Consider the following 19,114-nt stretch of genomic DNA (forward strand, 5'->3'; position numbering starts at 1 on the left):
TTACTCGAAAAAAGGAGAAATTTCCCCACGAGGGAATCTCGTCTTGCACCGCTCGTTAACATTTATTTCCTATGGAGGAACACGGACTGTCGGCGAGTTGAAGCTCGAGAGATCAAGCTCCGTCCACCAGTAAGATAACCAACCCACTGACATCAGTGAGACATATACATTTGTCCCACAAATCTACATATCTGTGGACAATTCCAATTAAACACTTTTATCGAGAACAAAATAGTAAATTACAAAAAGTCTGTTGTTTTAGAAAGTATGAATAAGTCTCATACAATGCACATTTGTTTCATTAAAATTATCCTACATTTTAAATACACGATAATAATCCCAGATGCTAAGTGCAGAGCGGTCTTTCCTCTGTGGTTTTGTAGTACGTTATGAATAACCATAATAAGTTAATGAACAATCAGCACCACAATAGCTAGCAGGCACCCAGAAGAGAAAGCCAGTCTTTCCTCTTGAGTTATGATCCTGTCTTAAACCTTTGAAGCTCCCCACCCCCAAGGAATTTTGCAATTACCAGCAGAAGAAACTGTCTTGTGACTTTGGTAGTCCCGAGGTTATTGTCCCAAAAAGTTATACTTTTTGTTTAACTATATTATGTTTACTCACCCAACATGCTTGATCGTTTTTAGCTGCCACAGGAAACGGTTATTTAAATGACATTCTTAAAAATTACAACCATAACTGCAATACAACTGCGCATTCGGAATTCCGCATCCCATCCTAAAATGCAACATAAAACAGTTGTATATTAAGGTGGTGGCAAAAACGTTGTTAAATCTTGATCTCTCAAACGAATTCCGCATCCCATCCTAAAATGCAACATAAAACAGTTGTATATTAAGGTGGTGGCAAAAACGTTGTTAAATCTTGATCTCTCAAACGAATTCCGCATCCCATCCTAAAATGCAACATAAAACAGTTGTATATTAAGGTGGTGGCAAAAACGTTGTTAAATCTTGATCTCTCAAACACTGCTGCTGTTTATGGGAATCACGAGATTCCCCACACACCACCCACAGCAATGAAATATAAATCGAGCAGAAGACTGGCTTAGTGATTAAAAAGTGATTTTATTTCTTTTTTTATTTGAGACATGTTCCCAGTGGACTTTCAGTAAATTCGGTCTTGCCTCCCACGACGACAATATTGCCTTAAACATACAAAATATGCACGATGTATGTGATTGTCCTTTAAAATCCATTATTCAGAAAAAATACAGCATAAAACTCTTGTGGGTTCAGTGTTGCTGTACTGTTTTAACAAGTCACCACACCTGTTATGTATTAGTGATATTTCCAACAGCGGTAATAATTATAAAACTGTGTGTTCATTATATATGAACGTGGACTGTTTCACCAAAATTAACTTCATTAGACAAGACCAGATCTTCATTACGCTAACAACAAAGCATATTTTTATATGAAAAGAAAGTGTTAACTACTTGATAGGCCTATAATGACTGGTAGGCCACGTGCGATTGTTACTCGCTGTTTAAAATTGCCTTACCCTTGAACAACAAATACATTTCAACTTCAGGTTGCTGTTTCTCTACAGAAAACATGGACATTGCTTCAGAATCCGTCTTTTTTATTCTAATTGTTTCTTCAAATAGTACCGGACAATTTGAAAGCAAGTATTCGTTTAGAAATAAACTACTGAATTATGCCACAGTTTTGTTTAACGGAAGTCATGACTTAAAGTTGTCATTATTGACCCTCACATAAACTACAAACATTAGCCACTGATACAACGGTTTGAAACTACTTTCTTAACTATCTTAAACAAAGTATACTAAACAAGAGAAATTTAAATGACACTGAACCTGAATTTCAAGTCATCTTCAATAAAGTCTACAAATGCTCACATAAATACAATTAGACATGGATAAATAATAAGTATTACAAAATGTCTTTGTTTAAAATAATAAATACATATTGTTGAATTCGATGCAGTTTGCACAATATTGACGATTTTTTATAAATTAATTTATCTGGAGTAGCATAGCCAGAAAGATATCACCAATAAAATATGATTACCTTAACCTGATGGGCCTGTCAGCCATAACTGACCTCTATATATGACTTACCTTCCGGTATATCACTATAAAAACATTAGCCCCCTTAGACTGTCCAGTCCACAGTAATACTTTAAAACAACTAACTAGACGATCCAGCGAAATTATTTTAATAAGTCAAAAAATAGAATGTAGCTGTTTGGAAGAAAGGGAAGATCGGTTAATACCGTTGGCACTCTCAGAGCAGAATAAAGTGTGTCATACAAGTGAGGTAATAAAACTTAAGAGGAATGTTCTGCAAATCCAGTCATTCTACTACAGATGCGTCAGTTTGGGCGCCTCCTGAATCCTGCCCTGAGACGTATGATGAGAAGTAAGTTCTGTGTAAGTGGGATGGGGATCACAGGGTCCGTGATGATGGTTGCCTGGAATTTGGGCAGCACAGCTGTAGTCCACGCTAGCAGAGGATGGATGAGGAAGATGGCCAAGATTAAACATTGGCCCAGAGGCTGGCATCGACTCCGCAAAGTTTCCGCCAACATAGACTGGACTGCCCTGCAAATTAGGATTAGCAAAACCACCGTTGCTCTGCATGGTGTGATGGTCATATTCTGTACCAGGGTATCTTTTTTGCTGTGGTATGCAGCTGCCCAGAGGTGCTGTATAAGCAGCTAAGCCATACATGTTTTGCTGTGATTTGGCAAATGATGTTGGCGATGGAGCATCGTAAGTAAGACTGTTTACAGTTGGAAGCTGACTGGAATATCCCGCATGGGCCGGGCCACTTAGGGGTGGGCTTCTGTCTGGAGACTGTCCGACAGGAGAGTGCATGATTCCCTTCGCTTTCTGGTCCTTTTTATATTTCATTCTTCTGTTCTGAAACCATATCTTAATTTGACGTTCAGTTAGATTTAGCAGATTGGCCATTTCAACCCTCCGTGGTCTGCAAAGATATCGATTAAAGTGGAACTCCTTCTCTAGTTCCACAAGCTGGGCGCTGGTATAGGCAGTTCGGACTCTCTTAGACGCGGGACCAGATGGACTTTTCTCTTCACAGTTTTCTCCTACAGAAGAAAAACACATAACCTTAGTTACGCCGGCCTGCACTTAATAGAACATATTCATTCACACATATTTCACCATTACAGAGACTCCAATTCAAGGACTGTCATCAGGACTACAACTCCTATATGCTACAGCATTTTTAACTTGGCAAAATGATGATGATGATAACAATTATTATTTGTGTTATTGCTATTGTTATTATTTAATTTGAACAATGAAGAATAGCTGCACTTGCAGACAACGTTGAAGTCACAAAGACAGTTTGCTAGCAATTGCTTTTGCAGCACTCTAAATGCAGGCCGATGCCACTGTCCAAACAGTTCTCAATGCTTTATGCTACCTAAACAAAACAATTACAAATAAAGCAAACGCGTCTACAGGTTGTTAATAAAACACAGGTGCGTTTGTATATGTAACTCCATCTAATAACTAGTTTGCTTATTGGAGTTATGCAAGTCTATAGCATAAATCATTATTTCTTTTACTCGGGGGAAATTGCTCTGCCTTGTTCTGGCAATCTGACACGAGAGCTTACGACTTCCTAATGAATCTCACCCTGTACTTTTGGGTTTCAGTCCTTTAAACTCCACTTGCAGACTAGGTTTCCAGAACTAAATTTCTTCATTAGATACTAGTCATGGGACCCCCCCCCCCCCAGGGAAAAAAAGACTAATTTGTGCTTATAGCCTTACCCGACTAACACACAAACATTCCTATTGTTAATAAAATAAATGCATACTAAAATATAAGCCATCAGTAAAAACTCTGAATTGCAGTCTTTACTAAACTAGGGATAAACAGCTGACTCAGGAAATGTTTAAACTAAATACAATTATACATCATACTTTAGATAGGCAGTGTGTTTGTACCTCCTACATCTCAATTGTTTGCTCCAAAATTCTGGACAAAGCCAAAAATAATGGAAGACCTGGGTCCAAAAGCAAGGATCATGTTTAAATATTACTGTAATTCACTTAAAATGTTAATGTTAGCAGAACGACAAGTTCTGCATCAACATCCATTTTCTGAACAATAATAAACATGAAACGTTAATGCCTGACGTTGACTCTCCAATCCTCAGTGATTTGCCAGAAAATCAAAAATGTTACAAGGGCAGAACACAAATATGAGGCAAAACCAGGGATGGTCTGCAAAATGAGACAGTTGAGAGAATGTACCTGTATTGTGCGTACATCAGACACATTGTTACAGTGTGCCCCCACACACACACACATACACCCACTGTCTCTCAAACCAGCAAATACACACCCACGGTTACTTCTAAATATTTATTAAAATTGTTAAGTGATACACAGTAGTTATAATACGGTACCTCTTAACCTGTTGGTGCAAGAATTCTGGACAAACAGAAAAGTAACGGGGGGGGGGCAAAGTTACAAAACCCCTTTTGCTCTTATAAGCTTAGAAATTTGACAGAATAACGGGTTTTGTATTGGCATGCATTTTCTGAAGGACATAACGCCTTACACTCTTAGCAAGTATCATTATTTTATTACTTTAGTCCTCAGTGATTTGCCAAAGCGGGTCTAAGTATAGAAAAACACGCGATAAAAATCTGGCTAGATATTCTGTGAAATTCTGAACAGTTAAGATGTGTGCCTTTACTATCATCAGATCCGGGATTTAACTCTTGAGACAACTACGGTAATGGTACATGAAAACTACATGCATAATTATGATAAACCCTGTGCAAGTTACTTAATTAGATGGGGTTGCTCCGCAAAATCACCAGAGTTATCACATTGCTAAAGGCTAACTGTAAAATCCAGTAACTGGAGAATGATTACAAAGAAGTAATATGTTTGAGTATAAGTCAACAAAGAACAAAAACTTTATTTTGACGCCTTTCCTAACCCAAAGCACTGAAAACAGGCGTCTAAACCGAAACAGCTAAGGCAGACAATCCAAAGTTCAGTTTTATTACTACAGGGTTCTGTAGTTGTAATGTACAATTACATCAAGAAAGAGGGGTCTAAACATTCTCATAAATATGCAGGAAATTAAGATCTCCGTTTAGCAAACTACTATTTAATGTTTTTTGTGATTGCTTCAGACACCAACAAAACGCGTTTTTGAAAAACAGAATAGTCATCAAGGCAAACTTCTTCTGTAGTCTTGCTAACCTTACCATGACCATCGTTATATCTCTGAAATTCCCCTGATTATACTTATTGTCTCAATTGTCTCAATTTACTCTGAATTTCCTAAAACCAGTGATACATTGACAAAAAGGTGGTGGATTATAATAAAAAAATGTCGACATTAGTCACGCTTACAAATTTCCTTCAGTTCAGAAAACACACCTTAATTCATATACTTTGTATCTTGTCAGCTTTCTAAATCAGTGGCAATAAGAGTTATAAATTGTCCCGGATTTGTTTCGTTTGTAATTGAATATTTTTAGGATTGTCCCTGATTCTTTTGCTGAGAGATTTGACAGCTATGATCGCTTCAGTAGTACACCTTGATCAAACTGTTAGATATACGCGAAACATTTCAATCTCTTAGCCCAAGAACTTTGGACAAAGACAAATCCCCGAACTAGGGATATGTTTTAAATATTGCTCTTACTAATTTCGAAGAAACTTCGAAGTTGCTATAATAAGGGGTTTTGCTTTAGCATGTCAAAGGCCAAACAGCAACAACATTTTTTAAATATTACTCCACTGCCAATCATGAGCGGACAGGTGATCCACTGTGGCGACCCCTAACCGGAAAAAGCCGAAAGAAGAAGACTAATTCATTTAAGCAACTTAATAGAACACTATGCTTTTCATTAACATGCATTTTCTGAACAGTAAAACATATGAAACTCTAACTGGCATTAGCTAATGTGTGTAATTCTCAGTGACTTACCAGAAAAACAAAAACATTAGCAGGAACTGGACATAATATAAGAATAAAGATATATTCTGCATAATTCTGCACAGTTGAAAGGTACACCAGTCAGTGCTGATGTTGGATAGTAAAATGTTTGTAGGTTCTATCACTGAACAAGGCAGGTAAGGAAGGCAAATTTGCAAGTGACACTGCAGTGCAAAAGGAGGTGAACTTGCTTCACATCTTAACTGACTTCCTTCAAATGAAAACTTAAATTGCGACCTATTCTATATCTCATGGCAGTAGTGCTGTAAGATCCCACGGATTCTATTTCAAAAAGTCTGGGATACTGCTTGTTGCTCCACTATGACTGACTTTAACTAGTGTAAACATCACAATTGTAAGCAGTAAAAAAAAAAAAAAAAAAAAAAAAAAAACAAGCACCAAGACAGCTAAAACCATAAATTTAATTGTAAAGCATAATTTATGGTTTTAGCTGTCTTGGTCCTTGTTGTTTTTTTGCTGCTTACATTTGTGATTTGTCTGAACAAAGGTGGACGTTTATCCTTTGTTTGCTTGGTCTTCTCCACTTAAACATCACAATTAGTCACTGGATGAAAAAGGATCTAATGGCTTACTTGGTTGTTTAACAGCATACAAATACCAAATACCATCATACAGAAAGGTCAGCACACAAATAATTGAAGTAAATGGGATAACAAGTGACACAACATATGCAAAATGGAATACTTGGCTTTAAAGGCCTCTAAACTTAAGAAATGCTGAAGTACCACACTGTAAAGCACACAGTCCTAAGCATTCCTAATGTATGATTTTCTGGCTTTGTTCAGATACTGCTTTGAAGGATAACAAATTTAAAATCAATTTGCTCCTTTTACCATTTGCCTGGTTGCACCTGCAAGCACCATTTTTTACTAATAACTCTTATATTCCCAGAATACATCAAGAATCCATCTACCCTTGTTTCCATAATCAGCACCTATTGCCCCTGTCTAACAGGGACACAGATGGAAGCCCCAGGATGAATTTACAGTTACCCATCCAAATCATCCACACTGCGTTTGAAGGGGGCCAATGAGGTGCTCTGTTTGATGTAAAGTGGGAGCCTATTCTAAAGGTGTGATAACCTCTGGGAGACAGATTTGTTCCTCCAGCAGTTTGTATTGATGTCACATACTAGGTTTAGACTTCCAGATGTGCAGCATTTCCAATAAAGGAGGGTCAGAGACTGCCTTATACACAAGACAGAGATCACCTTTGAGTAGTCTGTATGAAACAAAATAAAGGGACAGTGATTTCGGCTGATCCACATAGATCTTGAATTTTCCTTGTGAGGAACCTTTGTGGTCACTCCAATTGCTGCGGGTACTTTGAAAGGTACATACTAAAAGGGGTGTTGTACTCAATTATTAGCCTAACAAGTGAAGAGTACAGGGAGGTGATAATGTCTCCTTTTCTCAAGGCAATGTCCTTACTTATGAGATGAGCCATACAGAATGCCCTTTTTACCACTGTGGAAACATGGTGATCAAAGGCAAGGTTGCTGTCAACCTGAGTGCCCAGATCTCTCACCACTGAGTGCGTACTTAGGGTATTGCCATTCATATGGTAATTTGCAGGAACATTGCTCTTATCCAAAGGGATGATAATACATTTTTTTGCATTGAGTTTGAGGCCATGACTTTGGCACCAATTATTTGTTTGTGTAACACCTTCTTGAAGGATGTTGACATTGTTTGGAGATACTATGACTGCACCCAGTTTGCAGTCATCACCAAACTTTGTCTCAAAAAAAATTCTCCTCATGTCCTACTTTGGAAGTGAAATTTGTTTAATTTAGGCTAACAGACCAATTTTGCAAATGCCCTGCACCAGCAATTAACACCATCAATAGTGTGATTGCCAGTTTTATTAGGGACCACATGTACTTCTACTAAAATTTTTGAGTAGAACAATGTACAGAGATATGATAAACATAGCATATATATTACTAATGTGGTTCGGTCAAAACCTAATAGAAGTACTACATGAGTATGCAACACCAGGTTGTAGGCAAGTTAACTGAGAATATTAGCCACAGTAAACACATTTTTTATGGAACATTAACTTTTGTTTGAAAAACATGCTTTGACAACTATGCTTAATGTGCAATATAGCACAGCCAGACTCCAACCTCCATTGTGTAGTTAACCTTATCAGGAGTTATTTTATTTTCTAAAATATCACCTAGATTTTGTTTAATGCCTCCAAACCACTTATCCATTTTATTTTTTTCATTGCCACTTGTTTTATTGCCAAAAAAACATAATAGTCTGACATTATTTTTTCCTATTTAAATCTTACTATGTTTCAGAAAGAGATTTTTTCAGCCCGATGGCAGACACTTCATCAATTTCTCTGTTTGTCATTAGCCACAGTTTAACACCCTGAGCCTGTGTCTTGCTAAGGTCAGTAAATTGCTGCAGAGAGCTAAGGTGAATCTACTAGTCAGAAAAGCTAGTTGTTGAGAAATCTTTACATGAAATCCATCTACTGCATCCATGTACTGCAGCACAACATAAACACACAGGTTAAGAAGTTTAATTTTTGGCTAGTGACATTTGCTTTTATCCATATTACAACAAATCTGAGTACAGTATCACAAACTAGAGGCAGTTGTCATTTGCCTAACTAGCTTTTTGAAGTGACAATCATCAGTCAGTGGTAAATGAGCAGAGCTGATAACTTTTACACTTAACAGAGATGTGGGAGGAGGGCTGAAATTTATAAGGACTACAGCTTTGAATGCTTAATAACCCATACTTTTTACCATTTTTGTGTTGAAGAAAATATAAAATCGATTATTCAAGTCTTTTATAGGCTTTAATGTTAGCACAGATCACAGTAATTCTAAAGGATGCACTGATTCTGCTTTTGTCAGACATCTGAAAACTGACTCACTACACTATCACTGTGACTAAACAAAGAAAGAAAAAACTCATTTATTTATTTTAAGACCCCATTGTGTTATACGGAAGAAAACTCTTTTCTAGAAGGAAGAGTACCAATAGACTGAAAAACAAAATTCCACCATTACGGCAACCCCCATGACAGCCATTTTGGGGTATAAGAATTTAGATTAAAAAACTCACTCGGACTGATTCTGATGTATTAATAATAGCTCCTGGAATACATACACATGTATATGTATTTTAGTTAAAGGGTGGACTTTTTCTTTAAGAAGCTTGAAACATACAGAAGTTTCTTTTTCTGTGATGCAAGGACATCAGAGTCAAGTTACATTCAAGCATGAAGGGACACAGTTTCCTAAATGGGGATATACTTTCGACTGTTTATTTTTTCAGTAAATGTAATCAGGTAAAAGGTATAACTGATCAGTGGTGTTGAAGTAACAATTGCACAGTAACAACAAATGCATTGCATATAATGAAGGTGACACAAGAATGATTCCATAAATTGCTACACGGTCGCCCAATAGCCTACATATACACCAAGCTGCCTACATACTCAACCCAACTGCTATTATGCACACTCATGCTGCTGAAACCTTTATGCAACTCTCACTAGAAAATTGGGGGATTTTTGTGCTTAAACTATTTTAAAAGTGCCAAACTATTTTAAAAGTGCCATCAAGAGTTTTCAAATACTTTGTCTAACCCTGTTAAAACCCAAAGTATAATTCAGTTTCTGCATTATATTTTAGCCAACTTTACTATCCTTTTTCTTTTGGGAAATGGATCAACTGCAAACTGAGTCTACAGTTAGAAAACAGCTTAGCAACTCAGAAGTATTCTATAATATCTCAGTTCATACAATGGCAGTAACCTACTATAGACAGTACAATGGGAGTATAAATCAAGTCAAATAAAGCTTTTAGCAAACATTCTAGCAAGCTACTGGGGTGGTCATGTCACATCTAGCAGACCAAGGACATGATACATTGTCTAGTATTATGACAAATAATGACAAAAAAGTGAAAAGTGTGTGTGTGTGTGTCCCAGATGCAAGAACTACAGACAAGAAATTCAATTTTCTTATTGAACCTTCTAGTTATTGGTAACATATTGTTTTTCAATGAAGAGTTTTATTTTAGTAGTTAAATTTTAGAACAGCAGACATTCAATAACAATGTATTGTTCCAGTTGCACATGGCACTTCATCTGACTAAAATTCAACTCCCTCCACACACAAATACGCATACACTTACAACATATATAAACTTCTGACAAAAACATTACTCTTCCACTAATGAAACAGGATTTATGTTTTTATGCAGTCAGAAAAGCAACAGCTACAGTCTATTTTACTTGCTCACACCCATTCAAGAAATCCTATATCATGTTAACTTCAAAGTCCACTGTTCATAACTAAGGGGTAGAAATGTACATAGGACCTTCGCTAGTTTAGTTCCATATTTAGTGACAATTATAATTATCAGTATTCTGTCATTCCTGCATGTTTATTTATGGACTATGGTTTTATTGTGTATGCTGTACATTGCATATTTTTCCTTCTAAGTAATGTACTTGTTGTGGTCTACACCTAGTGTTTAAGTAAGGTACACTATATCTGCCACTGCCTTAGAAGGGTGTTATACAATATTGAATACACTCCATCTTAAATAATACTATTACATTTTTATGTTTAGGCCTGAGCGAATGAACTGAATAGAATTAATTTTAGATCTGCTACTTCCACATATTAAGTTAATGAATCAGCCAGTCGCTTACTCAAAGACTCTATGAAATAAATAAAAGAAGATGTGGCTGCGGTGGGTTACAACTATAAAATTCCAGAAAAGCTCAAGGCTAAAAGATAGAGAAAGGGGATGGTTTTAAAATGGATGAAAAGAAATGTAAACATGCCAAGATACATGACTTTTGATAACAAAAGCCACTGAGGTCCAATCATGATGTTTTTTTTTTTCCAAACATGTAACATTTGATCATTTGTGCCTTTTGTTTGTACTTCTTTCCATTCTTATTTATTTGCTCACCCAAAAGTATTGTTGTGCAAGAACTCACCATAACCTTAAACGTCCTTCTCTTCTATATGCTGCTGTATTCATGACATCAGGAAGTTTGCCTCCTGTGAACTCTCGTACGTCCGGCCATTATACAAAAGTTAAATGCTACTGATAGGGTGCACGTGACATCCTGCACCTCTTTTCGGACGTCGGTCGTAAATGGACGTTGGGTATAAAGCAGATGTCAGTACGCACCTTCTTCAGAACTGAATGCCGCTGGAATGAGCTACTAGGCAGTGAGTACACTAGGAGTCAGGAATCAGGCAAGTGTGAGGGGGAAGGCTGGGTGGGAAACTATACAGCAGCATATAGAAGAGAAGGACATCTAAAGTTATGGTAAGAATTTACACAATACTATGTCCTTCTATTCATATGCTGCTGTATTCATGACATCAGGGAGAGTGCAAAAGCTCCTGTCCTAAGAAAGGGTAGGCAGACCAGAAGCACTTTCCACAAACCCATGAAGGATGGCTCTGGTAAAACCTGCCCTGACTCTATAGACCACATCCAGTTTGTAGTGTCTGGTGAATGTGTGAATGGAGGATCATGTAGCTGCTTCGAGTATAGCAGCTGTGTCCAATCCTTGAATGCCCCAGAGGAGGACACTGCTCTGGTGGAGTGTGCCCTTACTGGGGCTGGGAGGGACCTACCATGGTTAGTGTAACAAAAGAAAATGGTTTTAGATACGCAAGAGGATATGGTTTGCTTGGAAACAGGTTGACCTAGAGCTCTTAGGTGGTAAGAGATGAACAGCCTGTCAGATTTGTGGAGGGGTTTGGTTTTGGTCAAGTAATATCTGAGCTGTCTGTGAACATCTAGGGAATGAAGTATCCTCTCTTCCTTGTTATGCGGAGAGGGGAAAAAAAGGTTGGCAGATTGATAGTCTGATTCAAGAACAGTTCATTGACCACCTTAGGCATGAAGGAAGGGTTAATACACAAACATACTCTGTCCTTGTGAAAGACAGTGAAGGGGGGTCTGCCATAAGGTCCTGGAGTTCCGAGACCCCTTTGGCTGAAGTGATGGCCACCAAGAGTATAGTATTCCAAGTGCAGTGTTGGAGGGTGCAGTCTTTGGCTGGTTCAAAGGGTGGTAGTGTCAATTTTTCTAGGACAAAGTTTAGATCCCAAGGAGGAGGAATGGGCTTTCTTGGGGGCCTGAGATGTAGTGCCCCTCTCAGAAAGAGTTTGACTTCTAACCTGGATGCTAGAGGTGGTACTAAGGGCAGGCATGCTGAGATGGCAGATAGGTGAATTTTAATGGAGGAATAGGATAGTCCAGATTTCATAAGGTCACACAAGAAAGACAAGACCACTGGGGGTTCTGCCATCAGTGGTTGTAAGTTATTTCTCTGACACCATAAGGAAAATCTCTTTCATTTTGGCAGGTACGATTTTCTAGTAGTTAGTTTTCTGGCCTCCTGCAGAACCTGCACCACATCCTCTGTGTATAGGTGTCTGAAGGGAATCAACGCCCTATCACCCACAATGTGAGATTGAGTGTGGACAGTTGGGGGTGTAAGAGTGTTCCCTTGTCCTGTGTGAGCACTTCCATTCACTGGGGTAATTTATGCCCTTGGCTAGGTGAAATAGTAGGGGGTGCCAACACTGCCTTGGCTAATAGGGAGTCACCAGCAAAATTTGAGGCTGTTCCTTCTGAATTTTCAGGAGGACACTTTGTATGAGAGGGAAGAGGAGGAATGCATAGATGTACAGCTCCTTCCAGGAGATTGCGAGAGCGTCCACCCTCCAAGCCTCTGGGTGAGGTGAGGTGGAGCAGAAGGTCAGGAGATGTCTGTTCATGGGGGAGGTGAACAGATCCAGATCTGGAATACCTCATTGATGGACCTGGTCCAGAAACATGTCCCTGTTCAGCATCCATTCGTGAGACAGGGTCATGGTCCTGCTTAATGAATCTGCCATCACATTGTCTGCAGAAGTGATATATACTGCTTGGAGTAAGATCTGTTTCTCCAGGGCAATTTCCCAAGGCTGCAGTGTCAGTCTGCAAAGAAGGTAGGACTTTGCCCCCCCCCGTTTGTTGATGTACCACAGCACAGTGATACTGTCTGTGTACCACCTCAGGGTGCCTGGTAGAAGCTGACCCTTGAACATTTCCAAGGCCAATATCAAGGCTCTCATTTCCTTGATACTGATGTGCTCTTTCTGTTGAGTGTGGGTCCATGTGTTCCTCACGTTCCATTTTCTTAAGGTTGCACCCCAGCCTGTGTCTGACGCATCTGTAAAGAGATCCTGGTTGGGGGGGGGGGGTTATGGGCTGTATGGGCAGGCCAGGATTTGACTGAATCTTGGAGATCCACCATTTCAGTTCCTTGGTCAGGCATGGCAGGATGGGAATCATGAACTCTAGAGGGTGTAAGTGTTGTTTCCAAATTGTTCTCAGATACCACTGCAACTTCCTCATGTGTAGACTTGTCAAGGGGACCATGGAGATAGTCGAGGTCATGAATCTTAGGATTCTGAGGAATTCCCTGGCTGAGATGGCTTTGAGAGGAATGATTTCCTTGAAGAAAGATGTGAGCATCACAATCTTTTCTGGTAGGAGGCACGCCATAATTTCCCTTGTCATAGTCTGACATCCTAGGAACACCTGATCTTGACGGGGTATCAGGGAGGATTTTTTTGTGATATTTGGTAAATCCCAGGCATTTTAGGAGAGAGATGGAGAAGTGCAAGTGTTGTAAGGCCATGGAACTTGAAGGAGCTTGGAAAAAGATGTCACCTTGGTAGGGGAAACGTTGTATTCCCTTTGTTCTGGCAAATGCCATGACTGGGGCCAGACATTTTGTAAATACTGTTGGGGCCATAGAGAGACCAAAGGGTAAAGCACACAACTGAAAGTGTGCAGAATCCACTGAGAAGTGGAGGTACCTTCTGAAAAGTGGATGGATTGGAATGTGTAAATAGACATCCTTTATACCCAGGGATACTAGGAAAGCCTGAGGAAGGATCAGGGGTAGAAGAGTAGAAAAAGAAAGGATCCTGAAGGAGGGGACTAGGAGGAAGGTGATGAGGTGGGATTGGTCCAGGATAGACCTCCAGGGACCTTCCTTTCTGAAGACCAAGAAGATTCTTGAATAAAATCCCCTTCCTCTTGCAATAGACAGGACCTCCTGAATGGTTCCTTGAGCAAGAGGTTCTTGCAGGACGGGGGGGAAAAGATGGAATTGGTCTTGGGGTGGATGAGGGATGCCTTTGGGAGTGGGTCTGGCCTCCCAGGTCATGAAATATCTCTGCTATATGACAGGAAGGACCCAGGAGTCCTGGGTAACCTGCTTCCAAGCAGGAAGGGAGAGGAAGAGGCACATGGAAAGAGGGTTGTCCGGGTGAGGAGTCTGGTAGTCACAGACTACCAAGTTTTCCCTGAAAGGACTGCTTAGAGGAGGGAGTAAAGGAGACAGACCTAGCTGGGGGCTGTTTCCTGTGGTCCTTTCTAGGCTTAGTTAGCATTTTCTTACCCAAGGATCTCACAAAGGATGTTTTTGCAGGGTAATTTCTTTGAAAACGTGGAACTGGGGAGACAAAGATATGTCTCAGTTCCTGCAGTTCCTTCCCTTTGGATTGGAGGGCTTTAAAGAGCTCAGCAGCTGCTGAACCAAACATGTCTTTGTTGTCTAGAGGCGCATCCAGGAGCTTGGATTTGATGTTGTCAGGGAAGGGTTGCAATCTTAGCCAAGAGTACCTCCCGATGTCATATCCAGATCAGCAGCCCTTGCTGAAGATTCTACAGCATTATAGCTACACTTGATGTAGTTTTTAGTTACTTGAGTGCAAGAGTTCAAGAGAGAGGAAATCTTGGCTTTAGCAGAGGAGTCAGGGAGCTCTCCGAATTTGTCATGAGAGCCAAGGAATATTTAACCATGTGCGTCTGGTAGTTGATGGCTCTTACTGCTAGGGTGGCAGTTTTATAAACATTCTTCCCCAGACGTTCTAGCATTCTGCTGTCTTTATCAGAGGGCTGAAGAGATGTGGAGGGAAGCAACTTGGAGGTTTTGTCCACGGTCACCGTAATAACTGCAGGATCTGCAGATGGGGCTTTGTAGAGGAAGGTTGATTCTTCAGGCACCTTATAGAATCTATCTGGATGCTTGGGTGCTGGGGGCTGTGAATCAGGATTTTTAGATGCAGCCATGAATGCAGCCATGAATGGCAGGGTGTACAGAGGGCACAGCAGAAGGGTTAGGAGACTCCAATTGGAGTAGTTCATAGTACCTCTTTTGGGACTCAGTGACTTGACTGCTGTCACACTTGAAGAAGTCTTGCATTTTTGTGATGGCCTCACCAAAGGTGAGACCTTCACCTGGGGAGTCTGTGCCGTTGGACTCCTCCTCTGGGGAGGCATACCCCAGAGGAGAAGTAATTTGGGAAGAGTAGGTAAGGGATTCATCTTCAGATGAATCCTCTTCTGCTAAGGAGATGTCGGGGCAGGTCCCTTGGGGGTAGAGGCCGTAGTGGTCTGGGATGGAGTTGGGCCCTGACGTAAGGCCAGGAAGGCATTAAGAAGGCCTTGGGTGAAGGTCTGCCATCCAGAGGCTGTTCAATGGCCGGAGTGGACAGAGGGTGAGAAATATATTTTGTTTTTTTTTTTTTTTGCTTCTTATGAGTTTCTGGTGGAGAAGATTTGGATATGCGGTGGAGGGTAGGAGGGCCTGATACCGGCCAACACTCCACAACATCAGAATCTATGTCCTCTTGTACTATGATTTGAGAGACCTCACACAGACCCTCAGAAATAATGAGCCTAGGTTCCCCCTTGGTGACCAAATCAGATGCCTGAGTCTCCCTCCAGAATGTGACCTTGGGTAAAGAACTGATTTCCTCCAGGCCTTCTGCAGAAGGGCCTCAGAGGACTCTGGCTCAGACTCCAGGCCTTTACTAGCCTTGAAATGTATGGCTGGAGTGGAGGGAGCAGCAGTTGGTTCAGGCCTAGTCTTTTTTGCCTTCTTGACTGGGGGCTTGTCTGAGTGTTCTGACGTCAGATCCACCCAGGAAGCTATAAGTTTAAGTCTCTGATTTCCAAGATATAATTTTAATGCTACTAGACGGCTTCTAAGGTTTTGAGAACAAAGGCTTGCCAAACTCTACAGGTGGTATGGTTGTAATCTTGGCCTATGCAGAATAGGCAGAGCTCATGCAAATCCTTATGTGGAATTTGCCTTCCACACCTACACTTCCCTTCCTACCTGACATGTAACCCAAATCAGTAGTAAGCAAAATAATAGAAACCTCCTATGGGGTACTTATCTGAAAGTCAGGTGTTGGAAAACACTTCTTCTGAAATAGTGACAACCAGAAGTTTTTGCTATGTGCAGCAGATCCTGTGGACTGCCACTTGCAAAATTCAAAACTCTAGTAAGTCACTTAACCAGATAGTATTCCCTGGTTACCCCTGAAAACTCACACTTTTACTTAGTGAGTTGGCTTAACCAGTTAATAAATGAATAAATGCAATAAAGAAAACAAAGCCGGGGAAGAGAAAAAATTCAGGAATAAAAATTAAACAAATATAAAATCTCAGCAAGTCATGCAACTCATTCTGGTAGTAAACATGATAGACTGTGTACACACATTACATTATCTGAGGCTAATAACCAAAGCAAGTAGATATGGGACATATGTAAGTGTCACTAATAATCAGCTATCTGGGAATAAAAAAGTTCAAAGGCTACCTGCACTACAGTTTAATATTGCTAGCATGGAATGCCTTGCAAGAAAGTTTTTGTGACTAGGTTAGTCCCACTGAGTCCATATATAAAACATTCTGGGAAAGTTAATATCTGTCAGGAGTTAATGCTTGCTTATAAATCTAATGATTTTACCACAACATTTCAGCTCACTGTTCCTATGACTGCATGTCTTAAGTAGCATTATAAATCATGTAGAAACCAAACATGGTTTTACACGATACACATTTCCTCTCAGGCAGGAAAAAACAGTTTACTTTGTGTGTGAACATTGACAATAGTCACATTCCAAAACATTGGACACTACATTTTATGATAAAATACTGCACTGTGCTACAGTTATAGGTTCATAGGTAGGTACTAGGCTATTGGCCCTAGGGCCTATATAAGCCTAGCCAAAAAGATACCTTGGCTTTCACCACCCAAGAAAATTATTTTCCTGTGCCCCTGTCGAGCAGAGCCCTAGAGGTGATCCCCAGGGTGAATTTCCTATTTCCCATCCAATCATCAAGATTTTCTTAAAGAGTGCTAATGAGGAGCTTTGTTTGATATAGATAGGTAGTTTGTTCCAGAGTATGGGAAGTCTCTGGGACAAGAATCTATCCCTCCAGCATGTTCTGTTTATTGTGGTGACAAGGTTTAGGTCCCTAGAGCGTGTAGCTTGGAGGGATTGGGATTTCTTTAAGTGGAGCATGTCCAACAGCTCTGGGTTTGACATAGCTTTGTATGTTAGGCAGAGATCGCCTCTGAGTAGGCGATATGTGACGGAGTAAAAGCTGGAGTTTTTTGAGACGGTCTGCGTAGGGCATCTGTATGAGGCCGGTAATCCTCTTTGTCAGGTATTTCTGCGGCCTTTCCAGTTGTTGTAGATGTCTTGTGAGGTACATACCAAAAGGGGCATTGTGCTATATAATGAGTCTAATGAGTGATGAGTAGAGGGGAACAATGACCTCTTCTTTCCTGGATGAGAAACCTTTTGTGATGAGGTGTGCCACGTAGAAGGATTTCCTGACTACTGTGGCAATGTGATTATCAAAGGAGAGACTACTGTCCACCTGTGTCCCAAGGTCTCTTAACACACATTTGTTGTTAAGTAGACTGCCACCTATGTGGTAGCTCATGGGTACAGAGTTTTTACTAAAGGGGATGACAATGCACTTTTTGGCAGTGAGCTTGAGGCCATGGCTTTGACACCAGGCATCTGTCTCAGTGAGGCCCTTTTGTAGGATGTACACATCGTTAGGAGTTTCGATTAAGGCTCCTAGTTTGCAGTTATCTGCAAACTTCATTAGCCAAAGACCTTCAGTTAGCTTGTACTTCAGAAAAGTACATACCAAACAGGAGAGGACCCAGGACTGAACCCTGTGGTACTCCACTTGTCACTGGTCTGAAGTTGGATTTGGAGTCTGCTACTTTCTCAGTGTGGGTTATGTCAGTGAGCCAGTTGGCAACCCATATTGTGACATAGGGATTTATACCTAGTTTAGTGAGTTTATCTATAATTCCAGAGTGGGGGATGGTGTCAAAAGCCTTGGCGAGATCTAGATAGGCTGTGTGAACCATGTTACCCACGTCTACGCCTTTGGTGACTGCTTTAAAGAAGTCTATCAGGTTTAAGAGACATGATCTGCCTTTTACAAACCCGAACTGGGTGGGGTCCAGAGTTTGGAGATTACCAATTCTTTGTTTAGAAGTTCCATAGGCTCGTTAGGCTAATGGGGCGGTAGTTCCTGGGGTCCGTGGTGGCTCCCCCTTTGTGGAGTGGGATAACTGTCACGGTGTGCCATTCAGTGGGCACAAAGCCTGAGGTGAGGCTATGACTGAACATGGTGCTTAGGAGGGGTGCCAGTTCTTTCTGTAGTTTATGTAAAATGCAGCCTGGGATGTTGTCAAGTCCCATGGAAGCTGTGTTCTTGGCTTTGGAGAGTGTGGTTTTTACCTGTGCAGCCGTGATTACAGGAACTTTGCATTCTTCCGGTATAGACATGGGCCCTTTAGGGGGTGAGAGAGGGGTAAAGTTAGCACTGAACCTATCTGCCAGGATGTTGGCAATATCAGTTGGTTCTGTACATTTAGTGCCATTGTGCTGTAACTCAGAGCAGATCTGAGTGTTGCCATTGAGATTCTTGACATAGCTATAGAATGCTTTGTGGTTGTCTTTAGAATCAGTGGCGATTTTGTTTTCATAACTAGCTTTGGAGGATTTTATGAGGGATCTCAGCTTCTTACTGAGGCTGACCAGGGAGTTCCTCCAATCATGGGATTTTACTCTTTTTTGCAACAGTTTCTTTTTTCTGTTGTAGAGTTTGTTTATGGCAGGGGACCACCAGATTGGCTTCCTTTTTTTGAGCATCTTGGTTCTGTTAGGGATAGCACGATCCATGCACTCGTGTAAGTGCTTATAAAGTGCATTTGTGTAGGATTC

The 19,114-nt window shown here is 40.5% G+C and overlaps 1 protein-coding gene across 3 annotated transcripts in view; it reads right to left on the bottom strand.

Moving 5' to 3' along the window:
- Positions 1-1,068: 1,068 nt before the first annotated feature.
- Positions 1,069-19,114, bottom strand: part of HOXD3 (homeobox D3) — a 243,875-nt gene continuing 225,829 nt past the window's right edge. For all 3 annotated transcript variants that reach the window (XM_044075435.1, XM_044075434.1, XM_044075436.1), the window contains one exon: positions 1,069-3,096. In XM_044075435.1, coding sequence (XP_043931370.1) covers positions 2,348-3,096 — 749 coding nt within the window. In that variant the 3' untranslated portion in view covers positions 1,069-2,347. The remainder of the gene's footprint in view (positions 3,097-19,114) is intronic.

The sequence above is a fragment of the Protopterus annectens genome, chromosome 6.part1 (assembly GCF_019279795.1).
Source record: "Protopterus annectens isolate FY-2018-M chromosome 6.part1, PAN1.0, whole genome shotgun sequence".
Taxonomy (NCBI): Eukaryota; Metazoa; Chordata; order Ceratodontiformes; family Protopteridae; genus Protopterus; species Protopterus annectens.